Source organism: Pelmatolapia mariae, linkage group LG5 (genome assembly GCF_036321145.2).
Source record: "Pelmatolapia mariae isolate MD_Pm_ZW linkage group LG5, Pm_UMD_F_2, whole genome shotgun sequence".
In the NCBI taxonomy this organism is placed as follows: domain Eukaryota; kingdom Metazoa; phylum Chordata; class Actinopteri; order Cichliformes; family Cichlidae; genus Pelmatolapia; species Pelmatolapia mariae.
In genome coordinates, this window is record NC_086231.1 from 17,729,855 (window position 1) to 17,748,242 (window position 18,388).

At 42.1% G+C, this 18,388-nt stretch overlaps 1 protein-coding gene across 2 annotated transcripts in view; it reads right to left on the reverse strand.

Annotated features, from left to right (window-relative positions):
- Positions 1-455: 455 nt before the first annotated feature.
- Positions 456-18,388, reverse strand: part of megf6b (multiple EGF-like-domains 6b) — a 57,633-nt gene continuing 39,700 nt past the window's right edge. The window contains exons 10-38 of one of the 2 annotated variants that reach the window (XM_063473957.2): positions 18,173-18,310; positions 16,652-16,774; positions 16,331-16,453; positions 14,194-14,364; positions 13,519-13,650; positions 12,896-13,024; positions 12,646-12,774; positions 12,388-12,522; positions 11,141-11,275; positions 10,921-11,046; positions 10,656-10,787; positions 10,181-10,309; positions 9,939-10,070; positions 9,540-9,668; positions 9,315-9,443; positions 8,844-8,972; positions 8,626-8,754; positions 6,386-6,514; positions 6,111-6,239; positions 5,537-5,665; positions 5,241-5,372; positions 5,026-5,154; positions 4,802-4,930; positions 3,902-4,030; positions 3,620-3,748; positions 2,960-3,088; positions 2,719-2,847; positions 880-1,008; positions 456-568 (exon numbers count right to left, since the gene is read on the reverse strand). In XM_063473957.2, coding sequence (XP_063330027.1) covers positions 504-568; positions 880-1,008; positions 2,719-2,847; positions 2,960-3,088; positions 3,620-3,748; positions 3,902-4,030; positions 4,802-4,930; positions 5,026-5,154; positions 5,241-5,372; positions 5,537-5,665; positions 6,111-6,239; positions 6,386-6,514; positions 8,626-8,754; positions 8,844-8,972; positions 9,315-9,443; positions 9,540-9,668; positions 9,939-10,070; positions 10,181-10,309; positions 10,656-10,787; positions 10,921-11,046; positions 11,141-11,275; positions 12,388-12,522; positions 12,646-12,774; positions 12,896-13,024; positions 13,519-13,650; positions 14,194-14,364; positions 16,331-16,453; positions 16,652-16,774; positions 18,173-18,310 — 3,737 coding nt within the window. In that variant the 3' untranslated portion in view covers positions 456-503. Of the gene's footprint in view, positions 1,009-2,718; positions 2,848-2,959; positions 3,089-3,619; positions 3,749-3,901; positions 4,031-4,801; positions 4,931-5,025; positions 5,155-5,240; positions 5,373-5,536; positions 5,666-6,110; positions 6,240-6,385; positions 6,515-8,625; positions 8,755-8,843; positions 8,973-9,314; positions 9,444-9,539; positions 9,669-9,938; positions 10,071-10,180; positions 10,310-10,655; positions 10,788-10,920; positions 11,047-11,140; positions 11,276-12,387; positions 12,523-12,645; positions 12,775-12,895; positions 13,025-13,518; positions 13,651-14,193; positions 14,365-16,330; positions 16,454-16,651; positions 16,775-18,172; positions 18,311-18,388 lie in introns of both variants that reach the window. The other variant, XM_063473956.2, reaches the window with a different exon arrangement.

Sequence of the window (18,388 nt, forward strand, 5' to 3'; positions counted from 1 at the left end):
GTAAAGCATCATAGCACCATTTACCCAAGGGTCATACTTCATGTTGTATAGAATGAAAACAACTTCATAGAAATGACATAACTGCATCATATTCAGTAATATCACCAACATCTTTACAAAAGTAGAGTATTTTTCTTATACAGTACCTTCCTCTGTATTTTGAGGGCAAACATAAAACACAATGGACTGAAAGTGCAGCAAACCTGACCACGACTTACTCGCGCTGCACTCTGGAAGAAGAAATGCTTATCCTGAAGGTGAGACGGGTTATGGTTGGAAATCACAACCTGCAAGTGACAGTTTAACCCCAACAGTTCAAAGGACACTTTGGCACAAAAAAAAACATCCAGACGCGTGCAAACATGGAACTGCAGTTCTCATCAGAGCGTCCGTTTCCATGAATCTCCCAGCTGCTACAGTTCCCTGTCATGAGCTTTCACTCACTGGAGTCACTTCAGTTTAAAACTCCTGTCTCAGTTGAGATTTCATGCTGGTTGGAGCTGCTATAATGAGTTGTCGTGCCGTGATTGTCTTGAGCTGCTCCCATAGGTGAGGCGCGGAGGTCCACCTGAGGCGACGGACACAACGAGCTGAGAGTCCAGCTCAGCAAACGCACAGCATTCACATTTGATCAGAATAACAACCCCCAAAAAAGTGGAAAGTGCAGCCTCTGCAGCTCTGCCCCTCACTAAACACTGTCAGCACTTACACTTGGTTACTTACTCCCATTTCACCAGGTCAGCAGATCTGTCACTTCTGTTCTCACTCGAGGGCGAGCGGAGGCCTTCACCTGCCCTCCGTGTGGATATTTTCATGACGTAAGTGTTAACACAGCAGGGTGTGTGTGTGAGTGTGTGTGTGTGTTAGTCACTGCTGTACCTTCTTGACAGGACGGTCCAATCCAGCTGTGCAGGCAGTTGCAGCGGCCGTTGCGACGGTCGCATTGCGCCCTGTTCTCGCACTCGCAGGTCTCTGAGCAGTCAGGCCCGTAACGATTCTCTCTGCAGTCTGACAGCAAACGGAGAAAAGTGAAATCCAAGCAGTTTAATAAAGCTACAAAATGGTGAGGGCACAATTAAAGCAGCAGGCCGACCACAAACACCTCCACCTGTCCAGTGTGCTTTATTCAGATTACTAAAGATTAAACACTCGGCTGAGTACATTTACTCAAATATCGAGCACAAGTATTGTTTACGGGGCAGCTGTGGCTCAGGAGGTAAAGTGGGATGCCTACTGATTGAAGGGTCAGTGGTTTGATCCCCAGTTTTCCTGGTTTGCATGTAGACATATCCTTGGGCTAGTTTTCCCAGATGCATCCAGGAAGCATGAGTGTGTGAATGTTAGCCAAAGCTCTTAAACATAGAAAACTGGATTCAAATTTTAGTAGAAAAGTACTTCAAACAGAAGTACTGCTGACTTCACATCATCCTTTTAGTATTGGTTACATTAAGGTTTCAAAATCTCCTTAAAACCCTACGAGTTTAATAAGCTTGTACACCGACCCAGCCTAATGTTATGACCCGTTGCTGGTTCACTTCTCCCTGGACTATGTTAGATAGATACCGACCACCGCAGACCATGAACACCTCACAGGAGTTGCAGTTTTAAGAGATCCTCTGAGTCACTCATCAAGCCGTCACAATGTGGCTCCTGTCAAACTCACACCAATCCTTATGCCTCCATCTTTCCTGCTTCTAAAACATAAGCTTTGAGAACAAAATGTTCACTGGCTCCATAACTGTTCCCAACCACTGACAGTGTTATGCCTGATCAGCGTATATTACATGCTGACAGTGGAGGGAAACATATTTTTGCTTCATATGTTTTAATTTGAGGTCACAATATAAAAATGTCAAATCTTGTTCTCAAATAGTATAAAACAAACACTTTTTAACACTAATATCCAAAAATATTCAGTGCAACACAAGGAATGCCGACTATATCATTAATATATATATTTTGCAATTTTGGTACATATGGTAATTTAAATTAATTATGAATAATGTCTCTGATTTTGTCTTTTCATATTGTAATCTTGGTTTTCCTCTGTTTTTAAATGTAGCTGGGCACTATATATGACAGGAGCCATTTTTAGGCATCAAAGTATTTACTAAAAGTCTATTTTACCAACTCTTTACGTGCATTTATACAATAATACCTTTACTGGTAAGAAAGCATGTGAAAGCTGTGTGTGTATGTGACGCCTGCAAGCTAGTTCAGGATAGCCGCTGCAGTGAGTCACACTCGCTCTCTTCAAGTCTTAAACCAAATCAGTTTGGGTTAGGGTCTAAGCTGGAGAATTGGCCAATGCAAGAGTTTCACTCCTTCCACCAGCCCAGCATACACGTGTAGCTTTGGGGTGTTTTTACTACATTCTCCAATTTCTATATCATAATTGCTTTTGTAGGCTTCATCTTAACCTTAAAAAAAACCATCACCTAAACAAATTCTTCCATTTATTTCTCTGAAATACTCGTCTCTTCCATCCATATTAAAGGAACAAGCTGATTGTATATGTGACTGCCATCATCACATGTATGCTGAAGTAAATGCAGTGCATTCATCATAGCAGCAGTGTATAAATCTCACTCATGTCTCTGTTGCATAACTCATCATCGCTAATGAGTAATGAAGGCACATCAGCTGAAAGTGATGTCACTGATGAAATGCAGTACGCGTTTGATGGCTGTGTATTCTCAAAAATGTGTGAGAGATTACCAACGTCACATCTGGGTCCAGTCTTCCCCGAGGAGCAGAGGCATCTTCCTGATACAGGATCACATTGAACGTCATCTTCACAGTCACAGATCTGGACGCAGCCCTGACCGTAGCGACCCCGTTCGCACGCTGAGTGAATGATTGGAAACATGAAATACATTTTTTTTTCTTAAGAGAATAAAATAGGCAAAAACACACCAGTTATTCTTTGATTTCATCTGGGAGACCAGATTGGACCGACCTCTGTGACAGCGCGCTCCGTGAAATCCTGGAGAACAGATACACTGACCCGACACCGGGTGACAGGAGGCGCCGTTCATACAGTCACACTGCATCTGACACAGCGGGCCGTGGAAACCAGGGGGGCAGGCTAACGAGTTGGGGGGGGGATTCATGGGAGGAGAATAAAAGTCGACCTTTAAAGTTTAAATCCTGTGCATTAATTAATAAATAACTGTAAACTTGGGGGCTCAAATCTTTAAAGTGGAGCTTTAAGGTTACAGTACAAATGCTGGGCTGATTTGATCGAAATATAAACCTTCTAAGCCTTTTGATGTTCAATGTGTTCAGATAAATACAAGTTAAATTTCAGGATTTTACAAAGACTTCTTCTACTGTGACATCTGTGCATCGGCATGAATGATCCCATCAGAACCTTAAATACTACTGAGGTGCTTCATGTGTACGTTCTTCTTCACTACATGTACTGCAATCTCTCACACAGCCTTGACTTCATTCAAAACTTCAGCAACCGTGAACACAAGATATTTAAAAAACAAAATACAACATATACAAAAAGCATTAACAGAGCAGGATGTTGTGCAACTCCATGACTTACTGATGTGTTTTTGGACAACAACGGAGGTCATTCTTTGTGTTTGTGTGCGTGTTCAGTTCTCACCATGTTCACATAGATGCCCATAGTAGCCTGGACCGCACTGACACGTCCCCGTCACTCTGTCACAAGTGCCATTATTTTGACAGCTACATTTCAGCTGGCAGTTGGCACCAAATCTTCCCGCCGGACATTCTGGGACAGGAAGAATAAAACAGAGGACATGACTCGCTGTGACACCTGATTATGTTTAGATTCAACATGTTACAACAGATCAAATATGTGGTAATGGACAGATGCAATAAATACAATATTTTGATGATTTTTTCTGAAAGAGTAGGTGATCACCTTTGTGGCAGTGTGCACCAGTCCAGCCCAGACCACAGGTACAGTTGCCGGTCACAGAGTCGCACACTCCTCCATTACTGCAGTTACAGCGTTGAGCACATTCTGCCCCAAACCAGCCTGCAGGGCAGCCTGAGGCCAAACACACACTCCAATTAAACTTAAGAAAATATCCAGGCAAGTGTCATAACATGCTGTAGCTCTGAAAGCACAGTCTTCTATTCTTGCTCATTATAGAGGATTACAGGTAAACAGTAATCTGGGGCCTCCTGTTGTATTTTCATCTCATAATGTTTTCAATGGTGTGGACTGTGGGAGGGCCAGGTTAGCACCCAGTCTCTTACTGTGGATTCATGCTCCTGTAATAAGTGAAGAATGGAGTTTGTCAGTGTGTTGCTGAAATAAGCAGAGCCTTCGTTGAAAGAGACATCATCCCATGCTATGTGTACTAAAGCCCCCCACGTAACCCCACACATTCAATGAGGTCTAGCAGAGTGAATGCCAGTGTTGTTCCTGTGCACTGTTTAAAGCGGTGCCACCTCAGCAGGTACTCTCAGAAGATTACGCCATTCAGTATTAGTTTTCAGCCTTGTCTTTTATTTACAGACTTCAAGTTTTCTATTCATTAAATTATGTACTGTAGATGATGAAATATACAGATTTTCGCCTACATAGTCTTTCAGAGTGACTCAGCCTTTCTAGGGTGCCTTTTCTATATAGACAACTTATCCACCCTCTTGTTGTACCTCTATTGTCCTAGTACTATTTACAGCTGGATATATGATATAATACTTACACAGCCCTTATTACATGAATGGAAACATAAAAGAAGAGTTTGAAATCAACAGAGGTCTAGCTCACAGGCCATACAACACAAATGTATCAGCAATAATGAAAGCTCACCATTTCCACAGTCCTCTCCTCTGTGTCCAGGGGCGCACACACATCGACCGGTGACCGGGTCATTCTGGGCTCCCTCTCCACACAATGCCACCCGGGCACAGTCAACACCGTAGCGCCCAGCCGGACACGCTGTGACCACAAGGATGCATGACACGCTTTTCACTCCACACCATAACACTTATTTACTTACTTAATGTCATCATCAAAGTTTGACTCGGACTCACTGATGTTGCAGCGCGGTCCTATAAATCCTGCTGTACATTCACAGGCTCCAGTGGAAGGAATGCACTTCCCTCCATTCTCGCACTGACACTCTCTCTCACAGTTTGGACCATAACGACTCTCTCCACAGACTAAAAATGAATAATAAAAGCGTAAACTTGCTTTATCATGCTCCCTTGGTTTAGTGTTTATGCATGAATATGCTGTTTATGCATACTTTGAGCACATTTGGGGCCGTGGTAACCTGGAGCGCAGTAACATGATCCAGACACCGGGTGGCAGAGCTGATTTGTCTCAGAGCACTGACAGACCTGGTTACAGTTCTGCCCAAAGGTTCCAGGCAGACAAGCTGATAAAAAGGAAAGGTTCATTAATAAACAGTATGCTTAAAGACATTTTTACTTTCTGAGGCACCAGAAATGTCTCTTTAATTTTGCAGTGTTTATAATTCTTAGGAAGGACTGTGGCATTGAATTTAATTTGTCAGAAAAAAGTTAGTCCTGGGGAGCTCACTCTGTTCGCAGCCGTTGCCAGTGAATCCGGGAGGACAGCCGCACTCTCCAGAGATGTGGTGGCAGGACGTGCCCTGTGCACAGCTGCAGCGCTGCATGCAGCCCTTTCCATATGTACCCGGCAAACATGCTGAAGGATGTGGAAGGAAAACAGAATGAGACATTTAGTTCTGCATGTCCCAGTTTTAACTCTTCATAGGAATTAAAACAGTTAAAAAAAGAGAAAAGGAGTCACATAGGAGTGTTCACTCTTATAGGCCACACGTGCAATTAGGAGTAACATACAGTAGGTGGACATGGCCACGATAAATGGACTGGAATAAAACATGTGTGCCTTATATTTAATAAGAAATGAATTAAAGGGATAAACATGCACAAGTACAGCTCAGAAAAAAATGAAAACTTGCATAAAAAATGCTAAATATGTCAAGGAGCTCGATCGAAATCGTTTCGTTTTCCCTTATTCTGCCCTTGAATGCAAAACATTTTAAATATAATTAATTATTGAAACAGTGCAAGTTTTGCCCACTAGAGGTTGCAAGAGTACGAAATTTTCCTTGACCGTGGGCTTGTACCTTTATCACAGAGCTTCCCTCTCCACCCTGGTGGACACTGGCACTCTCCGGTGACATGGTGGCATGAAGCTCCGTGGAGACACTGGCATCGCTCCCGGCAGCCGACGCCAAACAGTCCAGCATCACACGCTGAGCAGAAAAATGTGCAAATGAGAGGCTATAATTAACAAAACCCCACAGAACCGCAATCACAGTGGTAGAGTTTCCACAGTGCAGCACTTCCCCATGACGTCAAAATTTCTGTAGGTGAGTTAGTTTTTCACTCGTGGTCTCACCTTTCTCACAGCGCTCTCCAATCCAGCCGGCGCTGCAGCTGCACCATCCGGTCCGTCTGTCACACTGGCCGCCGTTCTCACATTCACACCGCTGCTGGCAGTCCGCCCCGAATCGGCCGGCCACGCATTCTGTGTAAACACAGAGCAGCGAGAAACACAAGTGAGACAGAGGAAGAGAAAGAACAGAGACATCTTGATTTCAACAGCGTACAAAAGGGGAAGTTGCTCTGTCACATTTCTGCTGAGGAGTGCAAAAATGGCTTATTTTTTTCCACCAACAGTTTATAATTGGACTGAGTATGAAGTTGGCAATCACAGGTAGTGGCCACAGAGTTTGGAGGGGGAAGACATTCCAGCGACAGGATTAGAGGTTTCCTGAGCACAAAGAGGGGGCTGGGCCTGGCACAGCCTGATGGGGAAAGGTTGTAACAGGCACAGAGGGAGGATAGTGTGTGATGTGGAGCTCAGAGGGAGAAGGAGCTGGAATGTCATCGCCAGGTCGACAGAGACTTTTGCAGAGCAGCACAGTCTGTGGTGCAGAAATGCACTCGCTGCCAGCAAATAACCAGACTTCAGGCAAAAACAAATGAGCTAAGGCAGCAAATTAAACTCAGTCTCATGCATTTCCTGAGCAAAGTAAAACAACCACAGGCCACTGTTTTAAATGTTTACTTCAAGGTTCAGGTGATTTTATTCTCCTGCGTTTCTGTCGTGACTAACCAACATCACTGCGGCTTCACAAAAATCAGACGTCTCTGTGGCTTCACGGGGTGGTTTGGAACTAGATGAGGCTGAATTACCACATAAGAATCTATACAGCTATGTCAAATGATCACATTACAGCTATAGAGAAGTACAGTCTCATAAGGATACTAGTTCACGGGCTGATCTTCTGCTTTAGCTGGAATTAAAAACAGAGGTGTGAATATATACTGTATGAGATCCTGATGTTGGTAAATCAGTCAATCTTTTAGGGGTTTTGTGTGTTTTGTATAGCTCTGCATATCATTCTTATCAGCACAAATAACTAGTATCCAAAAAGAAAATTGCTCCAATCTGGAAATATGGTAACAATGAGAAACACAAGCAAGAAAACGGCCACGCAGGCTAAAACAAAGGACAGTCACACCTGTGAGCGGTTTTCCTGCACGGTGACAGATTATTTATAACATTTCAAGCATGCTCATTTTTCAATTTTAGCTTCAAATGAAATTGTTCAAATAAACAGGCTTAACCTCACTGGGTTTACAACTAGTTCATGATTTATTACATCTAGATTGGACTTGTAATTCATCATTATCGGGCTGTCCAAAAAGGCTTCAGGCTGATCTAAAGTGCTGGAGCGAGAGCGCTGACAGCAACTAGAAAGAGAGCATATTTCTCCCATATTGGCTTCTCTTCATTAGCTCCCTGTTAAATCCAGAATCTAATTTAAAATCCTGCTCCTCCCATACAAGGCCTTGAATAATCAGACCTTACAGTACTGTAATACTTCAGCAGAACGATTCCCTCTCAGACTGCTGGTTTACTTGTGGTTGCTAGGATATTTAAAAGTAGAATGGGAAGCAGAGCCTTCAGCTTCCAGCTCTGAGTTTGGCTTAAAACTTTCTTTTTGATAAAGCATGTGGTTAGAGCTGGATCAGGTGACCCTGAATCCCCTAACGCTTCAATAGGCCTAGGCTGCTGGACATCGTGCAGTAAGTATTTCCTCTTCACAAACCTTTTTTACTCTCTGTGTTTATACATCACCCTGCATTTAATAGTTATTATTAATCTCTGGCTCTTCCACAGTCTTTATCCCGTCTCTCGCCACTCATCCCTGGCCGGTTGCAGCAGGTGGCTGCCCCTCCCAGAGCCTGGTTCTGTTGCAGATTTATTCCTATTTAATTGAAGTTTTTCCTTCCCACTGTTGCCAGGTGCTCACTGATAGGCTATCATCTGATTGTCTGGGTTTTCTATGTATTCTCTGTATTATTGTTGGGTCTTCACCTTAATAATATAAAGCACCTTGAGGCGACTGTTGCTGTAATTTTGGTGCTATATAAATAAAATGAACTGAACTGATTTATGTCAGCATTTTTTAGATTTCAGCATAGTGTTCTTCTTTTTCTATTAGCGACAGCCAAAAGTACAAAAATAAGACTCAAGTTACAATAAATCAGTTTTTTTTCCTGATCCATGTGATTGTGCTTTAGTGGTAACACATGGAGACTCTTACTCACACCATCCTTCAGTCTTACCCAGTTCACAGGCTGTGCCTGTCCAGCCGCTGGCGCATGCACATTTTCCACTGGTCTTATTACAAGTGGCTCCATTCTGGCACAAGCAACGCTGCTGACAGTCTGCTCCATAAAACCCAGCAGGGCACTCTGAGAAAAACAACCCAAAAACAAACATCTTGTGACCTGTTCTTTACCTGTTGTACAGGTGATCACTTCTCTCTGTTGTATAAACTCACCTTTTGTGCAGTTGGGTCCGGTCCAGCCCGACGTGCATGCACACTGCCCACTGGCCGGGTGGCAGATGCCACCGTTACGGCAGCTACAGGTTCGGTTACATCCTTCCCCATAGAAACCAGCTGGGCACGCTGCCACGTGAGAGACAAACAATATCATTACCTCCTGTTGAACCCTGCTGATCAAAAGTGGAAATTCCAGTATCTGGTAAATAATACAGGCTTCTGCATGGGTAACATCAGGTTGGTACTTTCTCATGTGTGACGGGGCTGGGCTTTCCCAAATAACTCTGAAACCAAGCGTGCTTTTGTTCTACTGTGATTCAGCGTCTGAAAGGTGTCCTCACTTCATATGAAGCTCCAACAGATACAACGATACAAACAATCTGAGTCTTTGATTTCACCTTTTTTTTCTACAACACTGGACCGCATCTGTTAAGTTAAACGATTCTCTGTGGTGCACCTGTTACTCACTCAGGTTGCAGAACGGGCCGATCCAACCAGCGGGGCAGGAACAAACGCCGCTGACATGATCACAGCTCGCACCGTTTTGACACAAACACTTTTCCTGGCAGTCCAAACCGTAGAAACCCCCAGGACATGCTAGAACGCACACACAGATGTAAAGACTCTCTGTTACTGGCATACATACATGCTAAGTAAGAGAATTTGGCTTCATGATCAAGCAGCTCCTCTTACGCTTTTCACAGAAGGTCCCCGTCCATCCCCTCTGGCAGGTACAAGCTCCGCTCACGTGGTCGCACAATGCGTTGTTCTCACACTGACAGCGATGGCGGCACCCGAGACCAAACAGACCTGCTGGGCACTCTGAAGGAATATCACATACAGCACAGTTACAAAATATGATGTAACAGACCACACTGATATATTACACAAAATATAAAAGGAGCATTTAAAAATGTTACTTTGTGCTACCTCCAGAAAGCACCAAAGCATGATCGCTGCACATGTGAGAATAAGTTAAATTAGAGAAATGTGGGCACCAATCTGAGGATGTACTGTAAGCATTATTTAAATAGTGAGTACAGTGAGAAAGTTAAAGTATAATCACTTTAAAAAAAAACTATAATAACATACTCTGATGGCAGTGAGTTCCAGTGAAACCAGCTTCGCAGTTGCACTGGCCTGTCACAGCGTCACAGCTTCCGTCTCCGTTTCTGCAGTCGCAGGTTTTTGAACAGTCGGCCCCCCAGTGTCCCGCATCACAAGCTGCAACACAATCATATAAATGAGCTCAGTTTTTTGTATTTGGTTTTTCCACATATACGTCTCCTTCAGTTTAGCTCAGCAGCAATTGCTTCCGTGCTTCAGTATGATACCTTTCCTGCATTTGTGCCCAGTCCAACCAGGAGCACAGGTGCACCGCCCACTCACAGGGTCACAGCGAGCGTTGTTCTCGCAGATGCACTTCATCTGGCATTTTTGACCAAAACGTCCACTCGGGCACACTGCATGAAAGAAAGAAAAAAAGACTAATCTACCACAGCCATCTGCACCAAACTACATGAGAAAAGCACCAAGTTCCCATGACATTTCTTCACTGCCATTCAGCCGTGAGTGAACACTGAAGAGCCAGCGGTTAGTGGAAGTGGAGTTATATTTCTTCTTCCAGTGAAAACATGGCTTCAAGCATATGAATTTGTAGAAAATTACCCTTCTGACTTCTACCATGTTCCTTGACTTCACATCCAAACTGCATCATTTTAATATTCCACAGTGCTGCCGTCCTTCTCATCCGGCTCACTGTTTAGTGCCTGTTGCTATGGAAACTTTCCCTAAAATGCTGCTACTCACAATTTTGGCAGAGTCTTCCCATGAATCCTGGAGGACAGTTACACGATCCGTTGTGTTTATCACATATGCCGCCATTCTCGCACACCGGGCAGATTTCTCCACAGCCTAGACCCCAGAAACCCTCCGGACACACTGCAAAGATCATCATGAACATTTTCATGATTTTTATCATGTAAAACTTAAGTCAATTGTTTAGTTTTTTGTATGTATGTGTATATATATATATATATATATATATATATATATGTATAAAATAAGCACTCACAGTTTTCACAGTGGCGTCCTGATGTGCCTGCTGGACACTGACACTGTCCCGTCACTTTGTCACATGGTGCACCGGTGCAGTTACAAGAGTGAACGCAGCCGGGCCCAAATCTTCCCTCTGGACAGACTGACAGTGGACACGCAGGAAGGATTCGTGTCAACACAGAATCATGAAAACAAACACAAATAAGCCTAAAGCATGCAAAAATCAAGCCGTCCACCTTGATCGCAATTCTCCCCATGAAGACCAGGAGGGCATTTTCGTTGGCACTCTCCGGTCACGTGGTGACATGACACTCCTGACGGACAAGCACACTTCCTCTCACAGCCGGCTCCATAAGTACCTGGCTTGCATTCTAAAGACAATGTGAAAAGTTGGTGAGGAATCTGGGAATTATCAATACATTACAGGGTTGCCTGTTCAGTCAGAGTGTTAAACATCTTTTATAGTGACAACAGTTGGATGCAGAGTGAGGCCTGATCAGCAAATCACTTTATATATGGACAACGTGGCTTAATGTAAAATGAATTTGAACTATTTATGTTATATTATCAGATATTTCAGGACAATTTTAACATGAGAGGACATTTGCATTACAGTGTCACTGAAACAAATACTGGATTGCAGTAACAAAGACTTACAACGATATACATTTTTTCTATTTCTTTTGTGTCAGCTCGATACAAATAACACCAAATGTGAAAATCAGTCGAAATTTTATATTGTCCACAATTTTTTTATGTATCATCTTCAAACTTCACAACAGTATACGAGGCCATGGGGGACATGAGTACCTAGGTTGGTATTTGATCTTGACCTTCACTGTTAGCGCACAAGGTCAAAGTGGACCTTGAAATTTTTTTTAGGAAAACCACACCGAGTAATGTATCATATTAAAGAGCATGGAGCAAGCTGTAAAACACACTTTTTATTTTTTTCAATATGACATCCTACGATGTCACAGTGACACCATACATTTTTGCAAAAATCACACACTGCATGAATATATCTTAAAATCTCAAGTTTTTACAGCTTTTAAAAGCAAAAGATTTCAGCCAATTCTGCTCCAATTGTATGGGTAAAGATGATACGGTACACTATTTTAGTATGTATTGCTTTAAGGTCAAAGGTCATAGGTCAAAACTTAAGGTCACAGAAATTAGGAAAAAGCTCTAGGTTCCCCTGAATTATCTTCAAACTTTCAAGCAAAATATTAGTCATTGGGGGACATAAGCACTCTCCTTGTTTACTAAAAAACAGCATTATAAGACTTCACAATGATACAAAAAGATTAACATATTGCACTAAATTCCCATATTAACAGAATAAAACATCAAAGTTTCGGTATAGCTCTTGCCCTTCCAGTGGAAGTTGCAGTTTCTGAGTTTTGTATTTGTATAACTGTAATAAACAACAAGAATACAGATAAAGACACAAACACAACTTGTGCTTTGTGACTGTGCTCACCTTCCTTGCAGGTGTTACCACGGTAACCAGCTTTACAGATACAGGTGCCGTAGCGGCGGTGACACTCGACAGTGTTCTGCTGGTCACACTGACACTCTTCAGAACAGCCGGGTCCAAAAGTCCACTTGGGACACGCTGAAGGTGAAGATGAAGGAATCATGGATACTTGAGGTCACAGTGAAAGTAGCAGCAGGCCTGACCTTTTGTAATTTGTAGCTCGGCATGAGAAGCTGTTGACGTGTCAGCTGTGGGACTCACTGAGATGACAGAAGCGCCCGTAGAGTCCGGCATCACACAGGCACGCTCCGTAGGTGCGGTGGCACCGTCCATTATTGGCACAATTACACTTCTTGTTGCACTGCTTCCCATAGAAGCCTTTAGGACAACCTGAACCAAAAAAAAATACTTCTCTGTAAATGCAAGATATCCAGTGTGCCTTTAAAATAATTCGATTTTATCTTAGCAGGAAAACCTGCATTAAGTGAAGACACAAAGAGAAGCGACTCACCGTCCTGGCACAAGTCTCCACTCACACCAGGAGGACAGCGGCAGTTTCCATTGACGGGGTCACAGCTGGCACCATTTTTGCACTTGCAGGAGTAGGAGCAGTTTTTGCCAAAATATCCCTCGCCGCACGCTGTGGGGATGAAAGATAAAAAAGGATCCATTACAGCTTAAACAGTCAAGGTTGACAGGTTTCCACGGGTGTTTTTGTTGTCATGACCCACTCTACCCTGCCTTCCTTTCAGCCTGTGTGTGTGGCGCGTCTCATCTGCAGACATTGCAGGATTGGTGTGGCTCGTTTCCCATCAGTGACACTGGCAACACCTGGGCCCAGCATGCCAGTGCTCTATAAAAGCCCTCAAAGCTCAGTTACTGTAAAATACCCTTCTTAGCTTGGTTAGTTCTTTGGTGTGCGGTTGGATTTTTTTTGGCTTTGCACTAAACAACTTTTTGCATACACCATTTCCTCACCCATGCACTCATTTACACCATTGATCATATTAACTACACACAACAGTCTTTTAATCAGCATTTGTGTGCATCTTGCTTTTTGTCATGGCTGTGCAGCCTGGCCCGTGACAGTGTGTGTAAGGAGGGTCAGTGTTTGTTTGTGGGCTCAGTCCTCACTCTGGTTGCAGATAATGCCCGTCCACCCGTCGGGACAATCGCAGCCATTTTTCCACAGATTGCATTTTCCTCCATTAGAACAGTCGTCGCACGTCAAACTGCAGTCGCTGCCGAAAGTGTCATCCAAGCACACTGAAAATACAAGAATCAAACTTTAAGTGTGCAAGTTATGCTTACCTCATTTTAATAAAAATATTATTTTGTGTGTTTTCCCATGATATTTAACCCTCAGAAACATTTCTATTGGTACACTAACTCCAAACCACAAATGTAATAAATGAAAGCATTGCACTGGGACTGCAAGATCATACATTTAAATGTTAGCAGGTGTTACTCTTCAGCTTTCAGTTACATTAAATTGCTTGTTCAGCACGTTTTTTGTTTTTTTTTTGTCACGTTTGAGCGACAAAAAGCAGAACCTCTGACTTCCTGCTTCAGACTCAGAGCAGCTGCCAGACTATATAACCCTCAACATGCCTGGCAGAGAAATTGTGGTAGTTTATTAGGATGTACGAACATTCTGGAAGCATGAAGCAAAATAATTTGCCCCCATCGTGTGATGTGTTCCTGCCATCACTGAGTAAGTCTGTCAGACAGCTTCACAGGAGCCATATAATCAGATGCAGGTTTACTGTTAATGATAATAAATCAACAGCGGTTTGAGAGGAAACTCACCAAATTTTTCCGCTAGGTTACTCTCAGCCCTCAGCTCCCCTTCGTCATCTTCATAGTCGTCAAAGCGCTCCAGGGGTTGGCTGTAGTCCTGCAGCAAGGTGAGCTGGGGGCGAATGAGTGGCAGCTCAATAGAGCCTCCGCTGGACAGGGCCTCGACTGCATCTTCAAGTGCTACAGTGAGAAAAAAAAAATCTATTATTCAAATACACCAACATCGTGTGTTTTATATCATTGCATTTAAATATATTGTATGTATAAAAAAAGAGATAACTATAAGAATCTTTCATTTTTATTGGCAACTGAGTAATATTGTACATGATGACACGATTGTATGCTGCGTAAATCGAATGAAGAGGGCAATAGTGATGCAGATTATTCATTGTAAGAACTGATGGCTTTTTAAAGCTACTCTGTGCAGTTTTTATTTGAAATAAATGGTCCTATTCTTGTTTGCATGATCCATTATCCAAGCAATCATCAGAAGATGATTACACTGTCGTCACAAAGGGATGCACACGGTAAGCAACAATACTCAGGTAGTCTGTGGAATTTAAAAGATGCTCATTTGGTACTGAGGAACCCAAAGTGTGCTTTCATGTCGTTGGACTCTACCAGCTGAAAGTTGCAGCAGAAATCAAGACTCATCAAACCACGTCAAGTTTATCCAGTCATCCAAGTGAATTGTGCCTCAGTTTCCTGTTCTTAGCTGACAAGAATTGCAGCCAGGGTGTTCTTCTGATGCTTTAAATTTCAACATGTTGTGCATTCACAGATATTCTTCAGTGTACCTTGGTCATAGCAAGTGGTTATTTGAGTTACTGTTGCCTTCCCAACAGCTCAAAGCAGTCTGGCCATTCCCCTCTGACCTTTGGCATTCCCTACATCACCATCACAAGAAAGACAGGATATTTTCTCTTGTGTGGGAAAATCTCAGTCTGTGTCACATTCAAAGTCACTTAAATCACCTTTGTTACTCATACTCATTATTTAAACTTCAGAAAATCTAGAACCTGTTCAACAATCACTTTAAAAGGTATGCCTAACAAAGTGGCCGGTGAGCATATGTTACAGACTATTTGATATTATTCAACTGACCAGAGGTTAAGGTGTGCAGAATTGCTCGAGAGGAATAAAATCAGCTGCTGGTGAACTTGGACGTACAGAATGCAGATGTCAATCTTTTATGAAAGAAAAACTTTGCAAATGTTTTATGACAAAGTAAATGCATTCAGCATGTTTGTCAGGCCACAAGATTACAAAACATAGTCTCTGTTTATAGTTAACTCCACAGGGATCCATTACTGCATATGGAAATAAATCCTTTGACAATTCCAAGTATGCTTTAGCCAATCCGAGAGTTTACTTGGAGTGAAAGTGGTGGTATGTTAAAAAAGGAAAGGAAAAGCTGGAACACATGGAAATTGGTTGGTTAGTTTCACTGATGTCAGTATAGTGCTATTAGTATAATGTTATTACTTTAAAAGGTGCTACTTATCATTGGTACAGCCACTATACCATGTGTCTGTAAAACACAGTGGTGGTTCAAAGGAACGCTGTTATTTCTGTCTCTGTTCTGAGACCTCGACACACAAACAGCATGAAAAGGAAGAGCTGGGTTCTTGTGGGTTGGAAAATCACTGGTAGAAGTGCAACACTGCAGTCCATATGAGATTTGCCAGCTGGATGCATAGAAGGCTATCAGCTGAGCCATCAGCTGATGTGGGCTGGCAGTGAGATCAGCTGATCTGCCAGGATAGCATCTGAGCTTGATTTGCTTGATTTGGTTTTCTCACACTAAACACTAAATAGGACAATGCTACTGCTGCTCTAATTTTCTGGCAATACCAGTATCCCACTGATTCTTCCAGTTTTGACATCAAATTTGAAGCTGGCTCATTAATGTTTGTTTAAATACTACACCTATGCCAAATAAAGTTGGATTTCCTTGCATCTCACTGTAGATTACACTAGTCCTAGCTTGACATTTCCATTCTTCATATCCTCTTTTTAAACTTTTTGTCTAAATGACTTAGACTTTACTGCACAACAAGTGTCAGTTTGCCAGGATTTTCCACTGGAATGTTTCTGGTGTGATTCCCGCTCGCCCACGCTCTTACACATGATTGCTGATACTCACGGATGCAAGAATGCCGGTCCTCATCCAAACGGAAACCCCGGCGGCAGTAACACTGGAAGGAACCGGCGCTGTTCTGGCATGTGTGATCGCAACCACCGTTAGCGGCCAGACACTCGTCTACATCTAAACAACACAGAGGCACCACAGAATCAAATGCGTCAGAAGGAAAAACTGACAACGGCCACTGTTTTTGCTCACTAAAACAAAGGCAACATTGTGCGTGTCAAACCGAAACTTTCCTTTTAAATTCAGCAGGATTAAACATTGTGTCTCATGTAAATGTAAGTGCCGTCCACGCTTGGACTGAAGGTAGAACATTACCATCGCAGCTACACCCGTCTGAGTTGAGTCTGTATCCTGCAGAGCAGTAGCATTCATAACCCCCGGGGTAGTTGGTGCAGTCCTGCTCACAACAGGAGATCTCCTCTCCACACTCGTCAACATCTGCCAAGCACAACAAGCAGCAAGACAAAAATTATGATCCAACTGTAGTGATATGCTTCCCTGCTCCATGAGGGAAAATTTATGAGGTAATTTAAACTGTGTGGGTTTAACAGCCAATTAAGGTTAAAATTGCAAGTGAAAGATAATAACAGGGAACTGAAATTCGCTCTTTTTCTTTGCAAACTCTGGCTTGTATGAGCAAAGACCTGTTTTCCAAAAATACTCTTCCACCTCCTGACCACAAGGACATTTTTCTTTTATTAGAGGACTAAAAAAATATATTTTCGAGTTGTATAAAGTGCCTCGCTTTCTCTTTTGTTTTCTAGTTTTATTGTATGTGAACTTCTATGCCGACTGCGCCGTCGTCTCCAGTAAATGCAAAAATGACTATTTACGCTTGTCTGCAATTACAGTTATCACACAGCTTCTCCACATTTTCTCTGGTGCAGCAAGCTGACTGGATTAGTTTTAATTCAGTTTAATTCACAGCATTGCCATAAATCACAAAAAGGTCAATTCACATTGCGGTTATGTTGACTGACGTCGTTTAAAAATGTGTCTCCCAAAAAAAAAAGAAACTAAAGCTAAACAATGACCTTCATGCAGTTTGTATATTTTCTAGAGGACTTAAAGTTTAACATACAGCTCAAAATACACAGGAAGATGTGTTGGTTTAGGTCTCAACAGTTTAATAGATTAATGTTTAATAATAAATTAAATATATAAGTTTAATAAAACTGTTGGAATAACAAATTTAGGCCACCTGTCATTAGAACAAAAAACCCAAAACAAACAAACATTTTAGAAATCTGTCAAAATCATGTTTATAATTATAAATTGTATTCTTATTTATTAGAAACATAAAAAATATTGTTAACTTAAAGAAGTTAACCTATATTGGATAGTTGTCTAATAAATTCATTAGGCATTTTAATAATTAAACTAAAACGAAAGGACTAACAAATGAGTTCAAGGATTGACATTTATGGATGCCCAAAAAGTCCACTTTTGAAAGGTGTGGTGTAATTAATATTTGCACTTTAATTTAATAACAACACGAAAAAAAATGTCTGCCAAAAACAAGAAAGACTGAACCCCTAAAACAGACGGCACAGAGACACGGACACTGTGAGCAACAAACAAAAATGAGTCACTGTGAAACTGTCAAAATCACCAAAGTGGAACTCCACAGTTTTGTAGTTTCTTTGCTGCTTTGCAAATTCTGATAAGTTGGTAAAACAGGTGTTTTTTTTTAAATAAACCAGTTACTAATAAAAGAATAAATTATAGCATACACTAATAATTTCATATGCGCTCAATACGTTATTTTTTAGCTCCCTTAATTTAGTAAACAACTAAGTATTGTTAAGTATATGTGAGTGCATCACACTCTCTTACCAATGCAGGTTTTAAGGTCTTCATCTAGCGTGTAACCATGGTTACAGGTGCACACAGGTCCGCTGGTTGAATGCTGGCAGTGATGCGAACATCCACCGTTGTTGTTCTCACAGCTGTTCACAATTTCCATCTCAATTCCTTCAGTACACAATAAAATAACCGACGTGTGTTAATAACACGACATGTTTTATAAATATAAACAGAAATTAAAGGTGC